Source organism: Bos indicus x Bos taurus, chromosome 5 (assembly GCF_003369695.1).
Source record: "Bos indicus x Bos taurus breed Angus x Brahman F1 hybrid chromosome 5, Bos_hybrid_MaternalHap_v2.0, whole genome shotgun sequence".
NCBI classification, from domain to species: domain Eukaryota; kingdom Metazoa; phylum Chordata; class Mammalia; order Artiodactyla; family Bovidae; genus Bos; species Bos indicus x Bos taurus.
Window position 1 is genome coordinate 90,573,747 of NC_040080.1, and position 25,888 is coordinate 90,599,634.

General features: G+C 40.2%; 1 protein-coding gene across 3 annotated transcripts in view; it reads right to left on the reverse strand.

Moving 5' to 3' along the window:
- LIMA1 (LIM domain and actin binding 1) overlaps positions 1-25,888 on the reverse strand; it is a 91,998-nt gene that overhangs the window by 16,908 nt on the left and 49,202 nt on the right. For 2 of the 3 annotated variants that reach the window (XM_027542831.1, XM_027542830.1), the window contains exons 4-7: positions 19,243-19,707; positions 5,158-5,242; positions 4,216-4,364; positions 1,069-1,176 (exon numbers count right to left, since the gene is read on the reverse strand). In XM_027542831.1, coding sequence (XP_027398632.1) covers positions 1,069-1,176; positions 4,216-4,364; positions 5,158-5,242; positions 19,243-19,707 — 807 coding nt within the window. Of the gene's footprint in view, positions 1-1,068; positions 1,177-1,619; positions 1,640-4,215; positions 4,365-5,157; positions 5,243-19,242; positions 19,708-25,888 lie in introns of those variants that run through there. The other variant, XM_027542833.1, reaches the window with a different exon arrangement.

Below are 25,888 nucleotides of genomic sequence, written 5' to 3' on the forward strand. Positions count from 1 at the left end.
TCAACATTCAAAAAGTAAAGATCATGGTATCCAGTCCTATCACTTCATGGCAAACAGATGAGGAAATAGTGGAAACAGTGTCAGATTTCATTTTCTTGGGCTCCAAAATCAATGTGGACAGTGACTGCAACCATGAAATTAAAAGATGCTTGCTCCTTGGAAGAAAAGCTATGACAAACCTAGACAGCGTATTAAAAAGCAGACATCACTTTGGTGACAAAGGTCCATATAGCCAAAGCTATAGTTTTTCCAGTCGTCGTGTACGGATGTGAGAGTTGGACCATAAAGAAGGCTGAGTGCCGAAGAATTGATGCTTTTGAACTGTGGTGCTAGAGAAGACTCTTGAGAGTCCTTTGGACAGCAAGGAGATCAAACCAGTTCAGTCCTAAAGGAAATCAATCCTGAATATTCATTGGAAGGACTGATGCTGAAGCTGAAGCTCCAATACTTTGGTCACCTGATGTGAAGAAATGACTCATTGGAAAAGACCCTGATGCTGGGAAAGACTGAGGGCAAGAGGAGAAGGGGGTGACAGAGGATGAGATGGTTGGATGGCATCACCAACTCAATGGACATGAGTTTGAGCAAACTCCAGGAGATGGTGAAGGCAGGGAAGACTGGCATGCTACAGTTCATGGGGTCACAAAGAGTCAGACACGACTTAGTGACTGAAGAACAAGTTAAGTTCAGCATTGCCTTGCTTAGCGTAGTGCCTAGCTTTCAAAATACTCTGAAGTGAAAGAATGACATTTTCTTACATAAAATGTGTTAAATTAATAACATACAAATAACTTTGAAGATGATATCTCTATTCAAAATAGGTTTTTTAAAAAGTCACTTAAGCATTTGCTGAGCAAAAGAATTTTCCAATGAAGGTTCATTATTTGGTCAGCTATAAGTTGCACAGTTCTCCAACCAAAATTATGTGACCTGCAAAAAAGACAATCTGTCCTGGCAGCTGTTAGCAAATTCCCAGACACTCTACAGCCTAGAGTTGTTTCTAATTTTAAGCAACTAATTTAGAACACATGCTTCCCTGGCAAATGGACATCAGGCTTTTCAACCCACCTTTTCTCCATCTGGGTAGGAGATGCAGACCTCAGGACCTGGGGGCACATTCTCCTTTTGCTCCAATTTATGAGTTTTGATTTCACCACCACTGGCTCTCAACTCATTCTACAAAATAAAAATAGTCTGTGAATTTTTTTTTTAAAGTCTCACAATTCTCTTCATAGCCATCTATTAAATAAACTTGGAATGCTAAAAAAGAAATTCTTTTCCAAGGCTTCAAGTCAAATCAACCCCCTAACTCTCAGAAGCAACACCCATTGACTTGTGAAATGACAAAAGCAGCTTTGTGGACACACACACCTCAGAGTTAAATATTTATACAACTAGTCCAAAACTTGACGCTCATTAGAACACAGACACATCAACGCAGACACACACACCAACCCTCCCCCTCCCACCCTGCTGCCCAGCATACAATACTCTCGTGATTCACTCTTCTAGCAGCACAGCTTGTGGGAATGCAAAGCTGGTGAGTTTTATCAGAAAAGACCATTCTGGAGCAGGGGAAAGGAGGTGCCAAGTGCCAATAATTAAGAAAAGATACTGACCATATATATAAATGCCCGGCCTGGAAAGAAAGACAGGGATGATGCATATATATAAGAATTGAAATTATACTTAATGATACCGTAAAATAGCCTTTTGTTGTGAGACTATCAAAAACATATTTTGGTGGGTTTTTTTTTTTTTGCATAAAATTCATACAGTATACTAAAGACATACCTTATTCTAGTTCTCATAATAGAGCTTCAACATAAAAAAGCAGACGTGAGTCAGAAGGAGTGAGCAAAATCATATTTGTTTTCCTTGCAAAGAACACTTGAGGCAAAATATTAAAATCAACTTTATTACTAGATCCAAAATCAATACAGAGGTAGATGAAAATGGACATTTCCTACCTTTAGCCTACTAGTAATCTAATACCTTTCTTGTTCTTTGTGATTCTTCAGGTATAGGGCGAAAACAATCCATTTATGGCCACAAGGCCAATGAATGGAGTGTCAGTTGGACTGACTGTCTCAGGTGTGAATTCCAGATTAAGGCCCACAGCTCTGGCAGCTAACACTGCAGAACCAACCGTACAACAACCAGAAACTTATTCCTGATCTCGCCTTAAAGCCCAGCCCTCCCTGTAGCGGCCTAAGAAATTCTTTTGGGATGAGACAGAATATGCTTTTTACAAGAATTCCTTAAGGCTTTTCAACTCTTAAAATTTACAGAGCAGAAGAATCGCAATGTAGAAACTCTCATTAGGAGTTGAAAAAACAGTTACCAAACAGGTTTTTCCACTTAGAGAGTCACCTAGTCGGAATGTTTATAGCAGGAGGTCACTGAGAAGTAGCAAAATCCTGCAAGAGGGAATTAAGCTCCACAGATCATGTTTGCTGTATTTCCTGACCTGCCTTTTAAGAGAAGTCTACATTTGCTTATTTTTTCACACTCCCAATGAATAACAAGCCTGTGATGGCCTACTTCACTACTTATTTACACACATTATCTCTTCTTAAAACTGTAGTGAAAAATCAAGATGAGATTATTCACTGCCCAGAGACTTGGTCTACCAATAAATACTATTGGAAAAGGCATATACTTCATCCTGTGGGGGAAAGAAGGGTCAGTTCCGAGAATACACACTGTGATTTCTAACAGACACTGGTTCAGTCTGCTTGGGAACAAATAAAATCTAATACTATTCTTCCAATTTTATTAGAAAATAATAATCAAGAGATTAATAATTTGTCATTTGAAATCTTAGAAGGAACAGATGTTTGAAAGATACAAATATATGTGTACATGTGTATATATGCGTGTGTACTTATGAATAAATGGCATTTAAAAGGTAACTTCACATAAGCGGTTCTGTTGTGTCCTCCTGCCAGTTAAACCTAGGAAAGCGTAACATGTAAAGATCCTCCATTGTATTAGAATACCACGTTTTTGTGCTTACAGAGTACCTCACCCTCCTATCATTTCTCCCTTTTTTTCTTATCCACTATTCTATTTCTTTAGAAAAGTATTACATCCTAGGAATTAAATATTAAGTGGATCATATGTTGTATGATTTCATTTACGTGAAAGGTCCAGACCCAGAAAATCCATAAAAACAGACAGTGGATTAGGGGTTGCTAGGGGATAAGGAAAGTGTAGAATTGGGAGTCACTGAACGGGGATGGGTTTCTTTTGGTGGTGATGGAGAAGTTTTAGAGTTAGACAGTGGTGATGGTTGTACAACCTTGGGAATATATTAAAATTCACTGAATTGCATATTTTAAAATGGTGATTTTTATGTCAGGTGAATTATATATGAATAAAAATTGCAGAAAAATGTCCCATCCCACATTAATGTTGAATATATTCAATATTTCTCTCCAGTGTTCTCCCTTTCTCCTCTCAAAGACAAAAATAAGTGTTTATATTAAAACTAATAAAATACTACTTTTTTTTTTTTTGGCCACTATGCAGCTTGTGGGATCTTAGTTCCCGGACCAGAGATTGAACCTGGGTCCTTGGCAGTGAAAGCACTGAGTTTAACCACTGAACTGCTAGGGAACTCCCCCAAACACTACTTCTTTAACAACAAGATTAAGAAGAGACAGGAAAATTCTCAATGGTATTACTGATGGTAACATCACCAAAGAAAAGGTGGGTGGGGATAAGGCCTAGGAAAACAAAGTCAGAACATGGTAAGGGTTAGAAATGAAGCTGCTGCCGCTGCCGCCGCTGCTAAGTCACTTCAGTCGTGTCTGACTCTGTGCGACCCCACAGACGGCAGCCCAACAGGCTCCGCCGTCCCTGGGATTCTCCAGGGAAGAATACTGGAGTGGGTTGCCATTTCCTTCTCCAATGCTTGAAAGTGAAAAGTGAAAGTGAAGTCGCTCAGTCGTGTCCAACTCTTTGCGACCCCATAGACTGTAGCCTACCAGGCTCCTCAGTCCATGGGATTCTCCAGGCAAGAGTACTGGAGTGGGTTGCCATTGCCTTCTCCACAAATGAAGCTAGGGTAGGATTTATGTGAAGAGAGAATGGCTGGATCCCAGGAAGAAGCCAGGGCTCACAGGTCAGGGTGTGGGAGACATTTCTAGTTCCCATGGTCAGTGACCATTTGCTAGATGAGTGAATGAATGAATGATGCCGAACACGTACTGTATAGCTCGAAGAACTGCTTTGCTTGGACACAGCTGCCTGGTACTTGGCCATTCGATCCTTTATGGAGGTTTCTGACAGGCGTGGAAATTCTAGATTTCGCCTACTCTCTCTTTTCTCTGAGTTGAGTGCTGAAGATGACAGCTGACCTGCAAGCATGCAAACAATATGCTTTATTAGAAAATAAATGTGATTTGAATGATTTCAAGATTCTAAATTTTAGGCTATTGTAGAATCAACCTACTCTGTTTAAAAATAAAATTAAAAAAAAAAGATTAAAAAAATAAAGTAAAAAAAAAAGAATACAAAGAAGGAAATCAGGATTGTAACTGTTATTTACAAGGCAACACTCACTCATTTTGCCAACATTAAGAGGAGACTGCTAACCATTATTGAGCGTTACATATTTTTAAATTTTGGATTTATTTAACATGTGAAAAAATTAGATCACAATGCCATTTTAATTTGTATTTCTTTGATTCCTAGGAGGCTGATGGTTTTCCTATATTAATTGATTTTATTTTTTCTTTTGTGAAGTGCCTGTATATGCCCCCTTCAAAACATAATAATTCCTCTCTCAAGGTGTTATGTTAGTATCAGCAATATAGGATAATCAGCAATCTTGACAGGGGATAATGTCCATCCATGGAAGCCCTCAGGTCCTAGACAACCATGGAGCCAAAACTGTTGGTAATGGTGCTTCCCTTACAATCCTGCAAAATGACACTCTGGTTAACACAGGTTATCACTGACAAAGATGAATTAAAAACACAGAGAAGCTATTTGGAGACAGCAATCAGATTTGGGAATGACTTGTATATAACAGCCTTCCCTTTAATTTGTACCGCTCTTCCTTTAAAAGCATCAGCTTTGAGGTCAAAGGGTATTGCTACTAATGAGTACTTCCTAGAAAACTTTCCACACGTGGAACTCTCTGCTTACCTGGGCCTATTTCCAAGTCATCCAGAGAATAGCTATTTTCAGACATCTTCCTTCCACCTGCACTTCGGCTTTGGCCCCGAGGAATCTGAAAAACAAAAACCAGCAATAAGTTTTGCAGCAAGGATGGGAATTTTTTTTTTTTTTGAGGATGGGGAAATCTTGATGCAATGCTCAAAACGGAGGCCTGCAAATCTCCTTTAGAAGTAAAATACAGAAGAGATTGGATTTTATATTAGTTTTTATATACCACAGAATGTGTTTTTAGTGTTATAAATATCAAGCACTACATATTCACAGGTGCCCAGGGGAAAATAAGTAACTCTATATAGGTAATGCATTCTGCAAAAGATTTCTGCCTAACCACCTTAACCAGAAAGCCTCGGAATTTAACAGTCATTGGAATGGAATACTCATGTTTCAGATGAAAATGACATGTCTCTCCAAACTGTCAAGTCCTGATGGCAGTATCTGTGGTTGGCTTTCTCCATCCCAGTTTATCCCTGTTCTTGCTGACTGGTTCATGTCTTCATCATCTTTTTCCTGGACTACTGCGTGACCTTTCTAACTGGTTCCTCTGTCTTCCAATGAGGTATCTATGATGCTGCCATTATCCCAAGTAAAACAAAATAATTATCCCCAAACATAAATCTATGTTATTCTCTTATTCAAAATTCTTTAAGGATTCCTAATCACTCTGTGAATTAAATCTAAAGTGCTTAGTATGTCAGAGAAGATCAGTTCCAAATCTGGTCCCTTCTTACCCCCTGGGTATTCTCTTCCTCATCCTTTACTCTCCAGGAAAAGCAAATTGCTGGGAGGTCCCTGATATTGTAAATGAGTTTCCTCCACCTGGATTATGCTTATCCTTCCATTGTCCAGCAATGCCTGTTCCTTCAAGACTCGGTGTAAGCTAAGCTAGTGGTCCCCAACCTTTTTGGCACCACGGACTGATTTCATGGAAGACAATTCTTCCATGGACCAGGGGTTGGGGGGGATGGTTTCAGGATGATTCAAGTGCATTACATTTATTGTGTACTTTATTTCTAATCTACTGTTGCCACTGATCTGATCGGTCCATAGCCCAGAGGTTGGTGCCCCCTGAGCTGAGCAAATTCCCTCTGATCTAATACCTCTCCTCCATAAATCTAAGTAGCCCTTCCTTTGTTCCCAAGGACGTGGTTCCCATCACAATGCTTATCAAATTGTTGCGCATTCCTATTCTGGACTGGAAGCTTATTGAGGGCACAGACAAGCTTTTATTTTTTAAACAGAAAAGTGAAAGGTACAGATCTTTTTAAAAATAAAGTATTCCTATGAGTCCCATAAATTACTACATTTATATCTCTCATATTTAGGGTAGGTCTATAAAGAAAATTCCAAATTATACTTTTAAGGCTGGAAAAGTAACTCAAGAGAAAGCCTGAATGTCAAAGGATGTTCCTAGACATAATACACAGAGAGTATGTTATGTTTATTCAGCTTGCAATGAGAGCCTTCAAGCAGATTCCTATCGAAATATCAATTTATTTCCAGATAACTTGATGTAGGAAAGATATCTGAAATCCAATATGACAGAACACAAGAGTAAAACATTTAGCAGCCTTCTGAATTCAACATTAGTAAATAATTATTAAACCTTTAAGTTCAGTGGACTAATCAAACAACAATAAAGTTTAAGACAGTGAACTATCCCTTTTTTAAGTCCCCATGCTCCCCCTTGGTGGAGAAGGCGATGGCACCCCACTCCAGTACTCTTGCCTGGAAAATCCCATTGACGGAGGAGCCTGGTAGGCTGCAGTCCATGGGGTCGCTAAGAGTCTGGCACGACTGAGTGACTTCACTTTCACTTTTCACTTTCATGCATTGGAGAAGGAAATGGCAACCCACTCTAGCGTTCTTGCCTGGAGAATCCCAGGGATGGGGGAGCCTGGTGGGCTGCTGTCTACGGGGTCGCACAGAGTCAGACACGACTGAAGCGACTTAGCAGCAGTCGCAGCTCCCCCTTGGAGATAGGAAATATGCCATGTCAGAAATCAGAGCCAAGGATTTGGTTTACTTATGTCCTACCAATAAGACTATCTCTTCTTGGGACTTCCACAGTGGTCCAGTGGTTCAGAATCCGCCTACCAATGCAGGGGACATGGGTTCGATTCCCGGTCTGGGAAGATCCCACATGCCACAAAACAACTAAGCCTTGTGAACCACAACGACTGAGCTCACATGCCTAGAACGTATGCTCTGCAAGAGGAGAAGCCAGCATGTGGCAAGGAAGGGTAGCCCCCGCTTGCTGGAACTAAAGAAAGCCATGGGCAGCAACAAAGACCCAGTGCAGCCAAAAATAAAATTAATTCATTATTTTAGAAAAAGAATATTGTTTCTTGCAAATTTAATATACATTTAATGTACTTCATCTCCAAGTCAGCTTTGCCATGTACATTATTTGTTGAATCTATTTTTTTAAAAAAAGCAATAGCAACTCTAACCTTGCCACATCGTACTCAGGTCAGCAGCACCATCAGTCACATCCACATGACTCCTATGATGCAAACATTCTTGTTCTGGGAGCAGCCCACCATTTGGAAATGAAGGTCATCAGCCAAAATGAAAAGATAAGTTTGGCAGAATACTCTTCATCCACATCTTTTTGTTTTTAAAACATTTTTCATTTGCAGAGAGTTAGAGTAAAGGAAATTCCAAAGATTTATTCCAAATGCTGCTGCACTGTAAGATGATCATTATAAAAACTAAAATTTTCAGGGCTCAAATAGGGAGAGAGCTTGGAAATATACTTAAAAAAAAAAAAAGGAACAGGTTTTGCACTCTTAACACTGGAGCGATATTTCAAATATTTACATTCTGTCAAAGGTAAAGTTCAAGCCTAATTCCAAGAGCATGTGTTACACGTTGCAGCCTGCTAGGAGTTCAGTCTTCTGTCTGTGCTTGTAGCCACGTGGGACGTTCTGATACTAGTGTTATTGAGAGCAAGACCATTTCGAACCAGCATACATGCTGGGCTGGGTTCTTTGGTTTTAGATGCATAAAATCTCCCATCTTTTGCTACCTTTTAATTTAAATCTTTGGGTTAAATAAAGTAAGAGCCTTTCTCCCCCCTCACTCTCAAAAGTCAGTGAGGATGGTTCATCCTCATGAGGATATCAGTACTCTGAATTATTTTCTTTCAACTACTAAAAAAGTGAATATGCAAAGTCATTTGCTATTAGAGAAAAATAGAAAAACGTCCCTGGAAATCAAAGTTATTCTGACATCGGTTCTGAGGAGGAATACAACTTGGAGGTAAGATGGCTTTTTAAAAATTTAAAACAAAATTTTTTGGCCACGCAGCATGTGGGATCTTAGTTCTCTGACCATGGATCAAACCTGCACCCCCTGCATTGGAAGCATGGAATCTTAACCCCTGGACCGCCAGGGAAGTCCATGGGATGGCTTTTAATGAGCTCCTAGGTGAAGCACTAAGCATTTCTTTCAATATCTTTCCACCTCCAAACCACTCAAAGAATGACAAGATCTCTATATATGAAATGAACACAATATTGCAAATCAACTACACTTAAAAATAAAAACCCAAACCCCAAGATCTCAAATGCATTTACTATTAATTTATGATCTTCATTTTACAAGTGGTCATCTGAGGTTCAGGAAGAAGGAGGAGTTTCCTCCAATATTTCTCAAGGAAAGTAAAGGAACACACACACACACACACACACACACACACACACACACAGGAACTCTGATAGTGAAATACTCTTCTGTAACACATTTTTATCACATTTCACTTTCTTTTATTCACATGCCTGAGGGAGCCTTAATTGTCATACTCGGTTAAGAGAAGAGAGAAAAGGTAAGGTGCTTTAAGACTTTCTGGCATTTCCTCAATCTTGGCCTCACCCCACCCTACAAGTCCTCCTTTCTGTCAGGTGACTGCAGTAACTCTCGTTAGTGTGACCACCCCTTAAATATTTCCTTTGAATCTATAAACCAAATGCATCCACATTTACCAATAAGAAAATAAGAGTCTGGGGCTTTTAGCCAGCAGTCTGTAGAATTTGTTTTCTCTGGAGTTTTCTTTAGAAATAAAGTTAGGCCCCAAATGTCAAATAAAAAGCAGGATTTCCTGTCCTGGGTACCCCTATTTTCAGGAAAAATTCTCTTTAAAACTTGATTCTCAACATTTTATTGAGAGCTACTTCCTTCAACCTTTCAACTCTGACCTTCCTTCAGACTCTTTCATCCTTCCAAAGTCAACGGTGGAAGATGGACGCCTTTTAGGGAAAAATGGGAACTATGCATGGAGATTATAGGGTGTAGATAAAACCTGGACTTAATTTCTCAAAATACTGAGAGATAAACATTTCCTTCTTCAAGAGCTCTAGTAGAAAAAAAAAAAATAGCTCATTTAAGTAAAAGCTACACATAGAAGGAGCACTTGTCTCCAGAGGGATTTCTCTCTCTCTCTCTCTCTCTTTATAGAGAGAGAGAGAGAGAGAGAGACAGTTTTTTTTTCGGCCATGCCACGTAGCTTGTGGGTTCTAGTTTCCAACTAGAGTGAACGTGGGCCATGGCAGTGAAAGCCTCAAATGCTAACCCCTAGACCACCAGGGAACTCCCATATTTTGTATTTCTAAGTGTTCTACAAAAATTATGCATTTCTCTTATAATTAAAAAAAAGGAAAGGAAGGAGAGATAATACTTCATATTTATTAAATTAACATAAATATTTAAGAATGATAAAACCAAATGCTGATGAGGAACTGGTGAGGAATTGAATATGTCCTTAGATTGTGTTGCTGCTAAGTCACTTCAGTCGTGGCCGACTCTGTGTGACCCCATGGATGGCAGCCTACCAGGCTCCCCCGTCCCTGGGATTCTCCAGGCAAGAACACTGGAGTGGGTTGCCATTTCCTTCTCCAATGCATGAAAGTGTTAGCACTGTTAAATAATATAATCTTTGATAATAAGCTAAAAATATGCAAGAAGAATGTTCAATGAATTATGTCTTTTGACCATGGTAACACCATTCAATAATATGGCTCCCCTACCAACTAAAAATAAAATGTTTCTGCCAAGATGTTTAGAGCTTTTTAATTAGGCTGGAAAAGAATCTAATTACTGGGGAATGATTAAAATGTATAATTAAATAACCTATTGCTGTGAAAGGATAACTACATGAACTAGGAAGGTACAAAGGAAGGTGTATATAAAAAAGACCAAACCAAAGATAAAGAACACAAAACAGAGCACACGCTACCTAAAACTATGTAAAATCTAGTTATGCAATGATAAAGATTTCACTGTGCACAAATGTGTGCACAATTGGTAAAGGTTACTCTTTTTTCAAAGATATTTGACTTTTTCTGGTTTACCCTGTGTATGATTGCTCATACGACTAATTTATACAAGAAAAACACACCTACCAAACCCACAGCCTTCTAAGTCAAGAGTTTTAGTACAGATCTCTTACATTCCAATGTACTTCTCTTCATTGCCCTGATGTCTTTTATTCAGTAAAAAGACTATAAAATGTAAAAAGAGGGACTTCCCCGGTGGTCCAGTGGTTAAGAATTCACCTGTCAATGCAGGGGACACAGGTTCCATTCCTGGTCCATGAAGATTCCACATGCAGTGGAGCAAGAAAGCCCATGTGCCACAACTACTGAGCTGGTGTGCCTAGAGCCATGCTCTGCAACAAGAGGAGCCACTGCAATGAGAAGCCCGCACAGCACAAAGAGTAGACCCTGCTCACCGCAACTAGAGAAAGTCCCCGCGCAGCAAAGGAGACCCAGGGCAGCCAAAAAGAATAAATACATAAATACTTTTTTTTAATGTAAAAAGAAGACAGATATGAGTTGAAGTCTTTGAGAAGACAGCTGTTAATATGTTTTAATTTTTTCCTGGTTTCCTTGGATTGCAAAAATATGTAAGGCCAGATGTTTTTATCCAATAAATAGCTACTATAACATCCATGAAGACAGTGTTTATGGCAGAAGTGGTAGTACTACACTATTTCAGTTTTTGTTCTGACATTAAGTAGCTACATGATACTGGGTCATTAAAAAAAAAAAAATCAGTTAATTTCTCTTATGTAAGCTGTTCCCATCTGTAAAACAGGGATTTTAATACCCTAACTGCCTGAGAACAATGAGCTGAATTAAACAACCTTTTACAATCACTTATATCAATAGTTCTAGGATTTATGTCAACAATCTTGATAGGGATTTCTCACTCATTGTAATTCATCAATGAATTAGAAGGCTAGAGGAAATGATTAATAAATTCATCTGGATACACACCTGTGTTGCTTTATCCAAAAGTGAGTCCAATAGTATAAAGAAAAGGTAATTTTGGGGGACAAATGGTGTCTTTCTGGCCCCCCCAAACTCTAATGTAGCCAATATTGCTTAGAGAATGTTCCAGTCCTCTGATACTACTTTTCAACAAGTTTTATTTTAATGGAACTGAATAGAAACCAGTAAGTAGTTAACTGGCATGAAAGTAAGCAGAAAAGCGATGCCTGGTCTCTAACTGACACATCAAGGACAGCCACTTAGGATAACAAACAGATCAGGATTCCCTGACTGGCATTTCTATACCTGAATCTGTTACTATCTTACCACAAAAGACCAAAGATTTATTCAGAGGTACTAATTAAGGATAAATAAAATTTAATCTGTGCTTAGTAGGGGGTCTTTACAAGAAATATACTTCTAAAAAAAAGAAAGAAAGAAATATATTGTTATGCATGCTAAGCCGCTTCAGTCCTGTCCGACTCTGTGCGACCCTATGGACTGTAGCCTGCCAGGTTCCTCTGTCCCCGGTATTCTCCAGGCAAGGATACTGGAATGGGTTGGCAGACCCACCTCCAAACACCTTCCAGACCCAGTGATCAAAACTGCATCTCTTACATCTCCTGAAGTGGCAGGCAGATTCTTTACCATTAGTGCCACTTGGGAAAGCCCAATAGAGAGGTCAATCAAAATAACACTAAGAACTTAAATTGAATGGATGAAGGGATAAAAAAGATATGGTATATGTACACAATGGAATACTACTCAGCCACAAAAAGAACAAAACTCTGCCATTTGCAGAAGCATGGATGGACTTAAAGGGTATTATGCTAAGTGAAATACATGGGATGGAGAAAGATAAATACTGCATGATATTACTTACATGTAGAGTCTAAAAAATACAACAAACTAATGAATATAACAAAAAAAAGAAGCAGACACAGATATAGAGAGCAAACTAGTAGTTACTAGTGAGGAGAGGAAAGGGGGAAGGAGTAATATAGGGCCAGGGGAGTAAAACGTACAAACTATTAGATATAAAATAATATAGAAGGATATATTACCACACAGGGAATATAGCCAATATTTTATAATAACTAAAAATAGAGTATTGGCTTCCCAGGTGGCGGTGGTAGTAAAGAACCCACTTGCCAGGGTAGGAGATGTAAGAGACACAGGTTTGATCCCTGGGTTGGGAAGATGGAGACGGGCATGGCAACCCACTCCAGTATTCTTGTCTGGAGAATCCCATGGACAGAGGAGCCTGGCGGGCTATAGTCCATTGGGTCGCAAAGAGTCAGATGTGACTGAAGCAACTTAGCATGCATAAATGGAGTATAACTTTTAAAACTTGTGAATCACTATATTGTACACCTGTAGCTTATGTTGTATTCTTTCAATTAAAAAAAAATGTTATATTAAAGAAACAATATAGAGGGGAGAAAAATAACAGAGCAAAATCACATCTCAAAACTACACAGCTATAAACTGTAGGTGAACACAACAAATCAGCAAAAAATAAATCAGTTTTAATAGGATATATGAAAAAGACAGTATTATAGAAAAACAAAGATAATTCTTGTACTTATTTAACAAAACCAGTTATCTACATTCAAAACACTAGCAATGTATTGCTGATAAGCAAAAGATATATTCCCCTACTCTAGGCTGACTATATTAGACCCCACAGTGATATTGAGTTAGCTATTCAAATCCCTTTCCTCCCTAAACCCATCTAAAAATTATGACTTACCGATACTCAATTAATACCAAATATGAACATCCTCAGAATTGTGTTCCTCTGGGAATATAATTCCAAATAATTTACTTAAACCACTAAACCAAGCAGAAGAAAAACTTTATTAAAATAACATTAAGTAGACAAGAGAACACATGTAATTATTAGCCCAGAGAGGAGAAAATAAAACATTATGGATACTTTTTACAACAATGCAGGGATTCCCTATGGACAACTACCCATTCTTTGAGAAAGCAAACATAAATTGTTTCTCTGATGTAGTTTACAGATCAGTTGGCTCTGGATAAATAGCTGATGAACAGATCACACTTGAGTTTGGAAGTCTTCTTTTCTAAAGGGTTCACTCCACTACATCAGCACATGAACACTGCTATGTACTAGTGTTACGTAAAACTAAACAAAACACAAATGTCACTTCCAGGAACTTAGAAGAAGGGAAACCACAAAAATGTTGGACTGTTTGAAGAAAGATGGTTTTACTCTTACATTAACAAGTGCAACTTTTGTTGGCATTTTGATGCCAGCCATACACAGGATAATCCTGGTGATTAGAAGGGCAGAAATTATAAGGGAAGTTGATGAGCTTAGGAGTCTAAGGAGAGAAACAGCAGAGAAGTGACAAGGTTGATGGGACATGGGAAACTTCCGTTTTAATTGAGATATTTCTACTGTAGCTGTTTTGTCTTTGTAGTATAAAACAATACAATTAACTGAAAGCATTAAAGTATACCATGAATAACAGGGAAAAAAGGATAAAGGGCACAATTTTTGCCCTAATGATTTTAATTTTACTTATCATCACTTTCTCTCTCTCTTTTTTTTTGGGGGGGGGGGTGGGCGCTGTGCAGCATGTGGGCTCTCCAACTGGGGATCGAACCCTGGCCCCCTGCAGTGGAAGCATGGAATCTTAACCACTGGACCACCAGGGATTTCCCCACCATTATTTTCTCATTACTACCTCCTATCCTTGGTTAGCCCCCAAAGAGCAAATGCGTGAGTGTGTTTATGTGTTCTAGAAAATAGAGATTTTGGGTGAGGAGGCATTCTCTTTTTTTCTCTTCTTTGCTTTACCTAACTCCTCTCCTAGAAGAGGGAAACACTGCAAGGAAGAAGCAGTAGTCAGAACTTATGTAGAAGAATCAAGAGATGTCCATATTCAAGCTTTATTTTCTTGCATCACAACTAATTGGTTTAATCTTGACCCAAGCAAAAGATAGGATTTTAATTAGGTTATGAAGGTAGAAATATACTTTCCAATTATTTGGTCTTTATTCTCCTATCCAAGGATTTGTGTGAAACAAATAAGTTAGGAACCAAATAGAAATAAGTGAGACTTAAGGAGCCTGTCACATGCTCCTTACATGGTTTGGTCATTTGAATAACTGCATCATGACCTTTGAAGATTATGAATTCAAATGTCAACATGATGATGACTGAATAGCTGCTTGATCAGCTTTTTCATAAAAGGCTACCTAAAACCCAGATCAACATACACATCCAGTTAGGGATGTGAAGCCACACTTAGTGTATGCCACCAGGGAGGGCTTCTCTTTCCTCATACTGATAGGTTACACTAATCCATCCACTGCTCATTTGCAGTAGGAATTAGAACTATCATGTTCAACTAAACCACCTGACTTAAATAACCTATCTATTCACTAAAAGTAGAGGAAAAGTCATCAGTTGTCATTATTTATAAGTTGAGATCTAAGCTTCTTTTCTCCTTTTTATTAAATAAACACTAAGAGTCAAGCATTGGGTTGACCACTGGGAGATAAAGGAAACATTACTTTGAAAGAATTATATAGACTGGGAAGTATACAAATTCACACAGACTATTAAAGAAGCATGATAAAAGTGGCCAAAGAGAAGTAAGATATTCTACAGGATGGTCAGGAGGGTGAAGGTAATTTCATATGGTAAAAAACTGAGGTAAGTTCTCATAGTATTAATAGACCTTGATGAGTAAGATTTCAAAAGGTAGAAGTTAGGGGAAAGACATGACTAGTTTAAAATGAGGAGTAATCCAGGGTTTGAGTACTAGATTAGCTGTATGTCTGTGTATTAGTTGCTTAGTCGTGCCTGACTCTTTACCACCCCATGGACTATGCCTGCCAGGCTCCTCTGTCCATGGAATTCTCCAGGCAAGCATACTGAAGTGGATTGGCATTCCCTTCTCCAGCAGACCTTCCTGATCCAGGGATCGAACCTAGGTCTCCTGCATTGTAGGCAAGTTCTTTACCATCTGAGCTTAGCTGCTGCTGCTGCTAAGTAGCTTCAGTCGTGTCCGACTCTGTGCGACCCCATAGACGGCAGCCCACCAGGCTCCCCCATCCCTGGGATTCTCCAGGCAAGAACACTGGAGTGGGTTGCCATTTCCTTCTCCAATGCATGAAAGTGAAAAGTGAAGTCGCTTCAGTCATGTCCGACTCCTAGCGACCCCATGGACTGCAGCCTTCCAGGCTCCTCCATCCATGGGATTTGCCAGGCAAGAGTACTGGAGCTGGGTGCCATTGCCTTCTTCGTGAGCTTAGCTAGGAGATTGGAAAGGTGGGTTTAGATCAGACTGTGGAAGACTCAAATATTAAATATGGATTTATTTTGAGACATCAAAAGTTTCTGATCAAGGGAATAGCATGATTTACAACTATGCTTAGAAAAATAAATAGCAACAGTGTAGAGGATGAAAGGAAAGAAAAAAAGGAGAGGCCAACAGGCAAGGTTGCAGCAATACCACAAGGCAAGATATAATAAGGCTAAACTGGAAGGCAATGGCACCCTACTCCAGTACTCTTGCTTGGAAAATCCCATGGATGGAGGAGCCTGGTAGGCTGCAGTCCAAGGGGTCGCTAAGAGTCGGACATGACTGAGCAACTTCACTTTCACTTTTCACTTTCATGCATTGGAGAAGAAAATGGCAACCCACTCCAGTGTTCTTGCCTGGAGAATCCCAGGGACGGGGGAGCCTGGTGGGCTGCCGTCTATGGGGTCGCACAGAGTCGGACACGACTGAAGTGACTTTGCAGGACAGAACTAGATGTGGGACCTCTTGGAGAGAATGGCCCATATAGAGAGATGTGTAGAATTATTTAGATGGCTTAGTAAGTGACTGACTGAGAAGAGGCAGGCAAAAAGAACTGATCCCAAACTTTATAGAACAGGAAATGTGGCAAAGGGTAACACACTAAGAGAGGACAACAGGGGTTAGAGCAGGTTTTGGTTGGAAAGATAATGGATTCTTTTTTAGTTTTCTTGAAATCGAGCGCTTTAGTTTTATTCACAAAGAGGTGTGCAATCTGGCAGGCAACCACAAAATTGGAGCTAAAGCTTGGGTTAAGAATTCAAGATGAGAATCTAGTTTTGGAATACATCTTTTGGAGTCCTGGAAAGAGAGAAGACTACACAAGGGACAGAGAAATAAAAAAGGACTGCAGAGGAGAGATCAGGCAGAAAAGTGGACAAGAACCATCTCAGATAAAAGGGAGTGAGAGAGACTAAGAAATGTGGAACTCAGGCAATTAACTTGGCCTCTTGTAAATAACTCTGATAAAAAAGATTTAGGCGATAAAGAGATTTGGATCACGTATTTCCATTATCTATGTGCTCCCTGACCCTGCTCAACTAGTTAGCTGAGATTCAGTCCAGTTCTCTAAATTATGGAGACAAAGATTCACATGATTTGTACCTAATATATTCACTTGTCTCAGAGAAGTACTAATTTTTCAGCTCTGAGGTAATCATTCTTACTTCCTCACTCTCGCTCCTGAAAAGATTGCTTAGTGTCTCTACCATATTTCTCAGAGTTTTCTTCCAAAGATCCAATTATGTGACTTCCTGATTAAAGCCTTATCCATACTAAAGCTGAAGTTATGTTAGCAATAACCATAACCTAGTTTCAAACTGATTAATCATTCCATAATCTAAAGTAGACAAAACTTTTTTTACCAGTTTTATTGAGATATTAGACAAATATTTTTAAAGTAATCTAGGCTGTTGCTAACATGGGTAATGATGCTTATTTAGAAGCAGCTATAAAACCAAGGGCAGGGATGTCCCTGGTGGTCCAGTGGTTAGGACACTGCACTTCCACTGCAGAGGGCACAGGTTCGATCCCAGTCGTAGAACTAAGATCCCATAACCCACTCGAGTGTGGCCAAAAGATAGAAAACAAAAACAATGGCAGTTGTGTTTTATACTCTCTAAGCAGTCCATTAAAGGACAAATGACTATTTAAGCAGGAAGTTTAAAAAGCTCCCCCTCAAAAGGCCTGGTCAGTCTTAGAACCCCTCCATCTTCCTAGACCCAATAGCAATCAGGCTGAATGCCAGCCTGATCTAGTAGGATCTTCCTTTATATGAGAATTTTTTTTCTACACTCTGACCAGCCACAAAAAGATAGGCTTGTTCTAACCCATCTTCAACAGACATTTATGAGAAAAAAATCTCTTACCAGATCTTTACACATAATCAGCATTTTGTTTGCTGCAGTCCCAGTCATTTCCAACCTTAGGCCAGTTTTGACATGTACTAGCCTCCTGCACTGAATCTACATTGTGCATGCTGCCATGACATCAGCCGTCCTGCCCCTAACAGGGTCTGAGAGGAGAGGACTTACAATGGCGCTTTGACACACAACAAAGCCCCTTCCTCTCTATTTAGGATTTCTGACATTTTTTCCTTCCATTTAAAATTCTTCTTCCCATTTAAATTAAAAAAAAAAAAAATTTTTTTTTTTTTAGTTAAGACCATAAAGGGTGAAAAGGGGAGTTGTCAGGCCTAGAGGACTCAAAATTGAGAGGGAAGAGAGTTTAAGAAAAGTCATAAAACTGCTTTGTGGTTACCTCTTACCAACTGGTTTATGTTAAAATAGAGTTAGAACCCATGCAGAGAAAAGGGTTCTAGTTTTGCAAACCTTTAAAAATTCTTTCTACATCCTCAACTGATGATCGCCGAACACTAAAGAACTCTCCTAAGGAGAAAAGCGACAGGCACTGCAAGGTATGAGAAGGGATGGCTAAATCGCATCAAACGTAACTGAAGAATTCTAGGATGAGTTATCTAATTTTTGCCTCAGAAGAAACACTTCCTACCATTACTTCACAAATGTAGACATTTGGACCAAATATTTAGCTGGAAAAAAAAAAAAGTCCACGTTCCCATCTAGATGTGATCTAGAGTAAATGATGGCTTTGCTCCCCATCAGATCTGTTTATTTCATTAGAATGACTGTTGTAACAAACGAACCCCATGCACAAAGCCAGATATGCAGGAAAGTATGAGAAAACTGGAAAAACTGACCAGCTCTGCGGCCCCTGGATTGTGTTATAAGTCACCAGCATATGTAACTCATTTTCTAGCTAAGTAATTCCCTCTGGGGACCTGGTCTGCACTCCACACTAAGGATCAAATTTCATTAGCAGTTGTAGGAAAATGCAACTCTGTGCATTTGCAAGTCAAAACTCCTGAAGGCTACAGCTAGTCTGGCTATTTTCATTGATTTTTCCAGGGATAGGATTTTAGCTGATAGAAAACATTTGTTGGAAGGCACAGATGAGGAAGTTAAGAAGAGAAAGGGTTCAGCTAGCAAGAAGACAACTAAGCCTCAGTCTTAATGTTAAACTCTGGCCTTAACACGCAGACTGCAGCTGTGTCCACGCACAGAGAGATTCAGCAGTAATTCCACCCCCCAAAGCTACTAATGACAAAAGGCACAGGAAGACAAATTAAAAGGCCAAGCGTAGGAAAACACATAACCCAGACGGCATCAAACTCTCTTCCTTTCTAGGTATCGACCTGAATCCCAGTGTGCGCTTACTTTCATGCGAAACTGGGTCACAGACCCAAAAATCTTAGCATTTCTGTAAATAATTCATCTGAGACGTTTTATTAACTACTCGTCTAATTTGAATCAAAAGACATACTGACCACGTACTCGCCACACTCAAACAATCTAGACTAGAAAAAAAGCTTTGTTTAGTTACTTGAATTGGCCTTTTTTCAAGTTTTAAACCCACCCGATCCTTACCTTGGTTTGAGTTGGTTCACCTTTCTCAAACATCATCTTCAGCCTGTTCAGCGGAACATTGTATTTCTCTATTTTGTTTGCAGTTTCTGCGTTTTCACTCATTTCGGGTTTTGCTACTTCATGTCTGGATTCTCCCAGACAGTTTTCCATCTTTTTATCTTCTGTTGAGTGGTCTTTAAGATGCTCACTGTCCTTGATGCGGGGGTGCGGGTACTTAGTAGGAGCTTCAGGAGGCGATCTGATCTTAGGTCTGGGTTGGACTAGCTCCTCTCGGTCAGCCTGGACCCCAGAGGCAGAGCTGCCCACCACTTCAGCGGGAGGAGGGTCGCCTCTGTGCCTGACCTCTGCGCTGCTGTTTCGCACTGAGTCTGGGAGAGAGTCGACTCCCAGCACCGGGTTCTCCCACTTCTTCCTTAACGCAGTCAGGTTCCCCCTTCTAAAGTGCTGGGGGAGATTTTCAGCGTTCTAGAAGAACAAAAAGTGAATGCCAGTTATAACTTGCCTGCTGAAACCTTCAAACATGTTGTTCTTTGTAAAATGAAAGTTAAAACTCCAAGCTGCTCCTGCTCCACTGGCGTCTCCGACAGCTGTGAACAGTTACAGCCCTGCCACATGGAGAAAGCATCCACCCCAGGAGAGGGAGAGGGGAAGAGAGAAAAAGTCAGGAGCTAAAGCAGGAAGTGATAAAACAGGATAGCCTTATAAGGACAAAATGAGAAGAAAGGAGAGCCCAGATCTAATGATAGTTACATTGGAGACAAGGGATTTTTTTACCCAGAGATTAATGGGGAAAACAGAAAGAAAAAGCAAATTAACAGTTACTTTAAATCCTGTAAATATGTACTAATAAAATTTCATTATTACATGCCACAAAATTACGTGGTGAATCCTGCTGGGTTTTTTCTTTTAAATGAGACAAAGATGCGGTATAGCTTACACTACACAATACCAATAATTGTGGATAGTAGCATCAAGAATTGAAACTATTTGTGGAAATTTAAAGCAGCCACCAGACTTTTACATGTATTTGCATAAGTGACATATCATCATATGTAACATAATTTACATGAAAAAATTTTATTTTTACATAATAACTGAATCCTTCCCCACCCCCCACCCGCTGTTCTTCTCTACATGTTGGTCATGTATAAATTCTGTTAGAAAATTCACTATTTTCCAGACCTTTTGGTTGCAAAATAGCCAGGCTTCATATGAAACACCACTACTACTCCCTCTCTTGATGGAAGGACACATATCTAAGACAATTAATTCCCTTTCGCCTGGGTCAAACTGCAATTAATTGATACATATAAGACATTGAAAACAATCTGGAAATTGTCCATGTTGCTCTGTAATAATTAGAGGAGACATGCTTGGTGAAGTAAAATTCAACGTCCCAGACTTGGAAAGCACTCCTAAATAAAGTAAGCAGCAGCGCCTTTCCAACAAAGCACAAACTCCAATACCTTCTTGCCCTCCATTCCTGCAGTCTGTGACTCACGGGTCTTTCAACTAAGAAAGGACAAACCAACTAGGACCGAAAGACTCTAGGGAATTAAACAGGATTAGCAGCTATATTGGGAATTAAGTCTCTCACCTTATTACTCTTCTGAATACACGATGAGAGCCACTTCAAGTAACACCAAGACTTGAAAAAAGAAACTTAGAGAAGAACAACTTTGCTTGATTTTTGCGCTTAAATCTTAGCTGACAATATGCTTCACTGGGGGAAGCGTGTATGGGTCAGAAATAGAAGCAGCATGAAAAGTTTGCTTGTTGGAAAAGAGAGAATTAAAAAACAGATTGGGTTCTATTCTTTTTGCCATTCTTCTCCATGCATGTGCATGGCTGAGTCCCTTTGCTGTTCACCCGAGACCATCACAACCCTGCTAATCAGCTATACCCCGCTACAAAATAAAAAGTTAAACAAAACAAAACATAAACAGGTCCAGGGGCTTCCCTGGTGGTCCAGTGGTTAGGAATCTGCCTTGCAATGCAAGGGACACGGGTTCAATCCCTGGTCCTGGAGGATCCCACATGCCTCGAAGCAACGAAGCCCGTGCGCCACAACTACTAAAGACCGAGTGCCTAGAACCTGTGCTCCACAAGACAAGCTGCCACAATGAGAACCGTGTGCACCACTAGAGAGTTGCTCCCTCTTGCTGCAAATAGAGAAAGCCCATGTGCAGCAACACAGGCCCACCACAAAAACCAAAAAATAAAATAAACAAATAAATCTTAAGAAACGAAAACAGGTCTGGAAGCTGGTGCTACCTTAACTGCCAGCAACTCTCTCAGCTCTGGGCTCCCTCCTGAGACACAATGGATGAGTCATCTGGGTCTCCAACTTCACCTGCCCTGCCCTGCTCAAACAGAAGCCCTGAGAATCAAAGTGGCATTTTGCCTTGGTAACTGGACACTACTTTTCTCAGAGACATGTGATTAAAGTATATTTATTGACATGAAAAGATACTCATAAGACACTTTTGAGTGGAAATAGCTATTTATAAGACAGCATGGGGAATTCCCTGACGATACAGTGGTTAGGCGCTTTCACTGCAATGGGCCCGGGGTTCAATCCCTGGTAGGGGAACTTCCCTGGCAGATCAACTGGTAAAAAATCTTCCTGCAATGCATAAGACCCCTATTCGATTCCTGGGTCGGGAAGATCCACTGGAGAAGGGATGCGCTACCCACTCCAGTATTCTTGGGCTTCCCTGGTGGCTCAGCTGGTAAAGAATCCCCCTGCAATGCAGAAGACCTGGGCTCGATCCCTGGGTTGGGAAGATCCCATGGAGAAGGGAACAGCTACCCACTCCAGTATTCTGGCCTGGAGAATTCTGGCCTGGAGAATTCTGGCCTGGGTCACAAAGAGTTGGACACAACAGAGAGACTTTCACTTTGGGGCTTCCCTGGTGGCTCAGACGGTAAAGAATCTGCCTGCAATATGGAAGACCTGGGTTTGATCCCTGGTTGGGAAGATCCCCTGGAGGAGGGCATGGCAACCCACTCCAGTATTCTTGCCTGGAGAATCCCCAAGGACAGAGGAGCCTGGTGGGCTACAGTCCATGGGGTCACAAAGAATCAGACACAACTGAGCAACTAAGCAGGGGAACTAAGATCCTACAAGCCATGTGGCAAGGCCAAAAAAATGAAGGGAAAAAAATGACAGCATGATTTCATGTTATAATACACATGTGCTGTACTCAGTCACTCAGCTGTGTCTGACAGACTCTTTGCAACCCCATGGACAGTAGCCCAGCAGGCTCCTCTGTCCATGGAATTTTCCAGCAAAGAATACTGGAGTGGGTTGCCATTTTCTCCTCCAGGGGATCTTCCCAACCCAGGTATCAAACCCACATCTCCTGCCTTTCCTGTATCGCAGGTGGAATCTTTACTGCTAAGCTACTGGGGCAGGCCTATAATACACACATATATTTATAAATATAAACACAGAATAGTAGTCTGGAAGAAAAGACATCCCAATGTTAACAGGTTGCCTCTGGGGATCATGGATTTATGGGCATTTGGATTATATTTTCTTCTTTTTTTATAATAAATGTGCTTTCATTGTATAATAAAAATAAATACAATGTCACACAAAAAAAGCTTCAATGGAATATCAAATAATTTTGATGTGATTTGTAAATGGTTTGAAAGTTGTCATTTCCACTTAACTTGTGATGACCTGAAAGAAAGGCATTTGTGTGATGGAGTATCAGCAACATCCCAAACAAAGACCTGGGTAGAAGACATCCTTTAGGGGGGCATTTTAACAGAGGAGTGAATGTGCTCTTTTATAAAAAGAGTTCTTAAGGATGCAAGTTCAAAAGTGCTAGGGCGGGAACAAGTAGGGGAAGGGCAGGGCTGTGAGGTCTGATAGCACTGAAGGCCCCAGACTCTGTCTTCACTCTTGGCAGCACCACCAGGTCATGTTAGTTGTCCAGGACTTTAGAGCTTGGGCAAGAAAAGATGGGGCAGAAGCAGTGGCTGTAGGCTTTCTGGGAAAGAAAGAGAAGCAAAAAGGCACAGGGCAAAAGCAAGAATTGAAAGCAGACTGGGCAGCACAGTGAAAAGAGTACAGGACGGAAGCAGCCTGGGTTATCATTGGACAGTGGGCTACAGGCCAGGCAACCCACTCCAGTATTCTTGTCTGGGAAATCCAATGGACAGAGGAGCCTGGCGCACTACAGTCCATAGCGTTGCAAAGAGTTGGACATGGCTGAGCATGAGCACGAGAATATATTTTCTTTTCTTTATTTTCTTTTTCAATTCAAGTATAGTTGATTTACAATGTTGTTAGGTTCAGGTATATAGCAAAGTGATTCAGGGATTTTTTTTTCTTAGATTATATTCCATTATAGGTTATTACAAGATATTGAATATAATTTCCCATGTGTCGTGCTGTGCTAAGTTACTTCAGTCGTGTCTGACTCTGAGACCCCATGGACTGTAGCCACTAGGCTCCTTTGTCCATGGGATTCTCCAGGCAAGAAAACTGGAGTTGGTTGCCATGCCCTCCTCCAGGGGATCTTCCCAACCAGGGGATCAAACCCATGTCTCTTATGTCTCCTGCATTGGCAGGTGGGTTCTTTACCACTAGCGCCACCTGGGAAGCCCCATAATTCCCTATGCTATACAGCAAATCCCCATCACTTACCTCTTTTATGTATCGTATCTGTATTTCCTATAATGAGCATATAATGCTTATATAATCCAGCTTCATCCAGCCAAACGACCCTGGGCAAGTTTCCTAATTTCTGGAAACTACCATACAGGGCTATTGTGGAGAATAAATGCAACTATACAAAAGCACGTATGTTGTAATTGACCAATAGTGGTGACTATTATTAAATGGGTGGCCCTCCTCACTCCTCCAGCCACACCTCACAATCATGATCAACAAACAGTATCCAGTCATCTCTCAAATCCTGAACTGGAGTTACAGTCTCTTATTGTTCTTTCTACTCTCTCTACAGTCTCTGTTGTTTCAGAGTCAGGTGGTGGAGGAGGGGTAATAAGGTGAAATTTTAGTCTATGTCATTTGCATCAAGGTTTTAACATTTTACCAAGTATTCTCCTAGAATAAGGCAGTGGGAAGTCAGGGAGGGTACAAGTATTCAAGGGCCCCACTGGTTGCAAGAAAACCCCAGCCTCCTTTCTCAAAGTGACATCCAGAATCCTACCCAGCAAGGCTGAGAATCTCTGTGGATGCTGCCTCTGGATCATCACCAGGTGCCTAAAACAGGATCAGGCACACTCAGAACATGCAACAATGTCCTTTCTGCAGGAACATTTGACTTGGAAGGGGCCTTGGATAAATCCCTTCCTCTCTTTGGGTCTGTTACTCCACCCGCAAAATGAAGAGGTGGGGTCAAATGAGCTTTAGTGTTTGAAATCTTGGCAGGGGAATCTTCATCTTAAAAGCAGGACGATGTCTGGTAGGATGCAGCAGTAGGCTGGAAGTACAGACCACTTGGATGCACAGCTTCCAAGGAGGGGGAGACATTTCTAGGCTAAGAGCTACTCAAAAAAGTGGCAGCCAGTCATTATGATGACTGTCCAAACAGCACAGATTTCAAGATGTGGCATATCCCAGGCTTGAAAGGAAACTGAAAATATAATCAATGGTGGTATTGATCATCTGTGTTTCTGTGTCCTAAATACAAATGGAAGGGGAAGAGAAAAGAAGGGCTCCATTTCTGGAAATCCAAGCTATCATGTAACCTGATCCCAGCATTTGCTAAAGAAACAGATTTACCCACTTGCTCCTGAATGTGTCTCTATCTTGCTTTCCAAGAATATAAGTATTGTTTCACCTGGACAGCCGTCGCTAATAAATTTATACATACATTCCACCCTGTTGTTCAGGAGACAAATTAGACCACTTACAAGTCTGGTAGATCTTAAAAGCAACCATCTGTCATTTATGGAAAAACTGGTAAGATCTGAATAAAGTCTAGTTTAACTTATAGGGTTACACCGAAGTTAATTTCTTAGTTTTCATAAATGTACCATAGTTATAGAATATGCTAGCATTAGGGAAAGGTAGGCTGAGCTTTATGGGAGCTCTCTGTACTAAGTTAATAATGCTAACTATAAATCCAAAATTATTTCAAAATAAAACATTTTTGTTAAAAAAAAAGCAACCAATCTTCAATGTTGTTTTCTTCCAGCTAGTGCTGTCTCCCACATTTCACAGTTAAGGGTCTTGAAAGCACAGTCTTGTGTAGTTGCTGTTCCTACCTGACTACTTTCCATTCCTTCTAATTCTACTACCAAAACACTTCTGAATTAGCACAAATCAGGATCACCAATTACTTCTTTACAATTTTCATTTCATTATCTTATTTTTAATTTATTACTTTTCTCAATTACAAAAGTATTTTTAAAAACTAATTGTGGGGGGGGAGTCATAGTCAGTATAGGAATATATACGCCTTGAATATATGCTTCAAGTTTCTCTATTTGACTCCTCTGCTCCTCCTAACCAAGACATCCATTGTCAACAGTTTGCTGCGCATGCTCTCAACTTTTCCCTTATTTTTATACAGTATCTTTTTTTTCCTACAAAATCATACTATACTTACTATTCTGCACATAAGTCCTTTAATCATTTAATGTGCTTTTGATACCTTTCCATGTT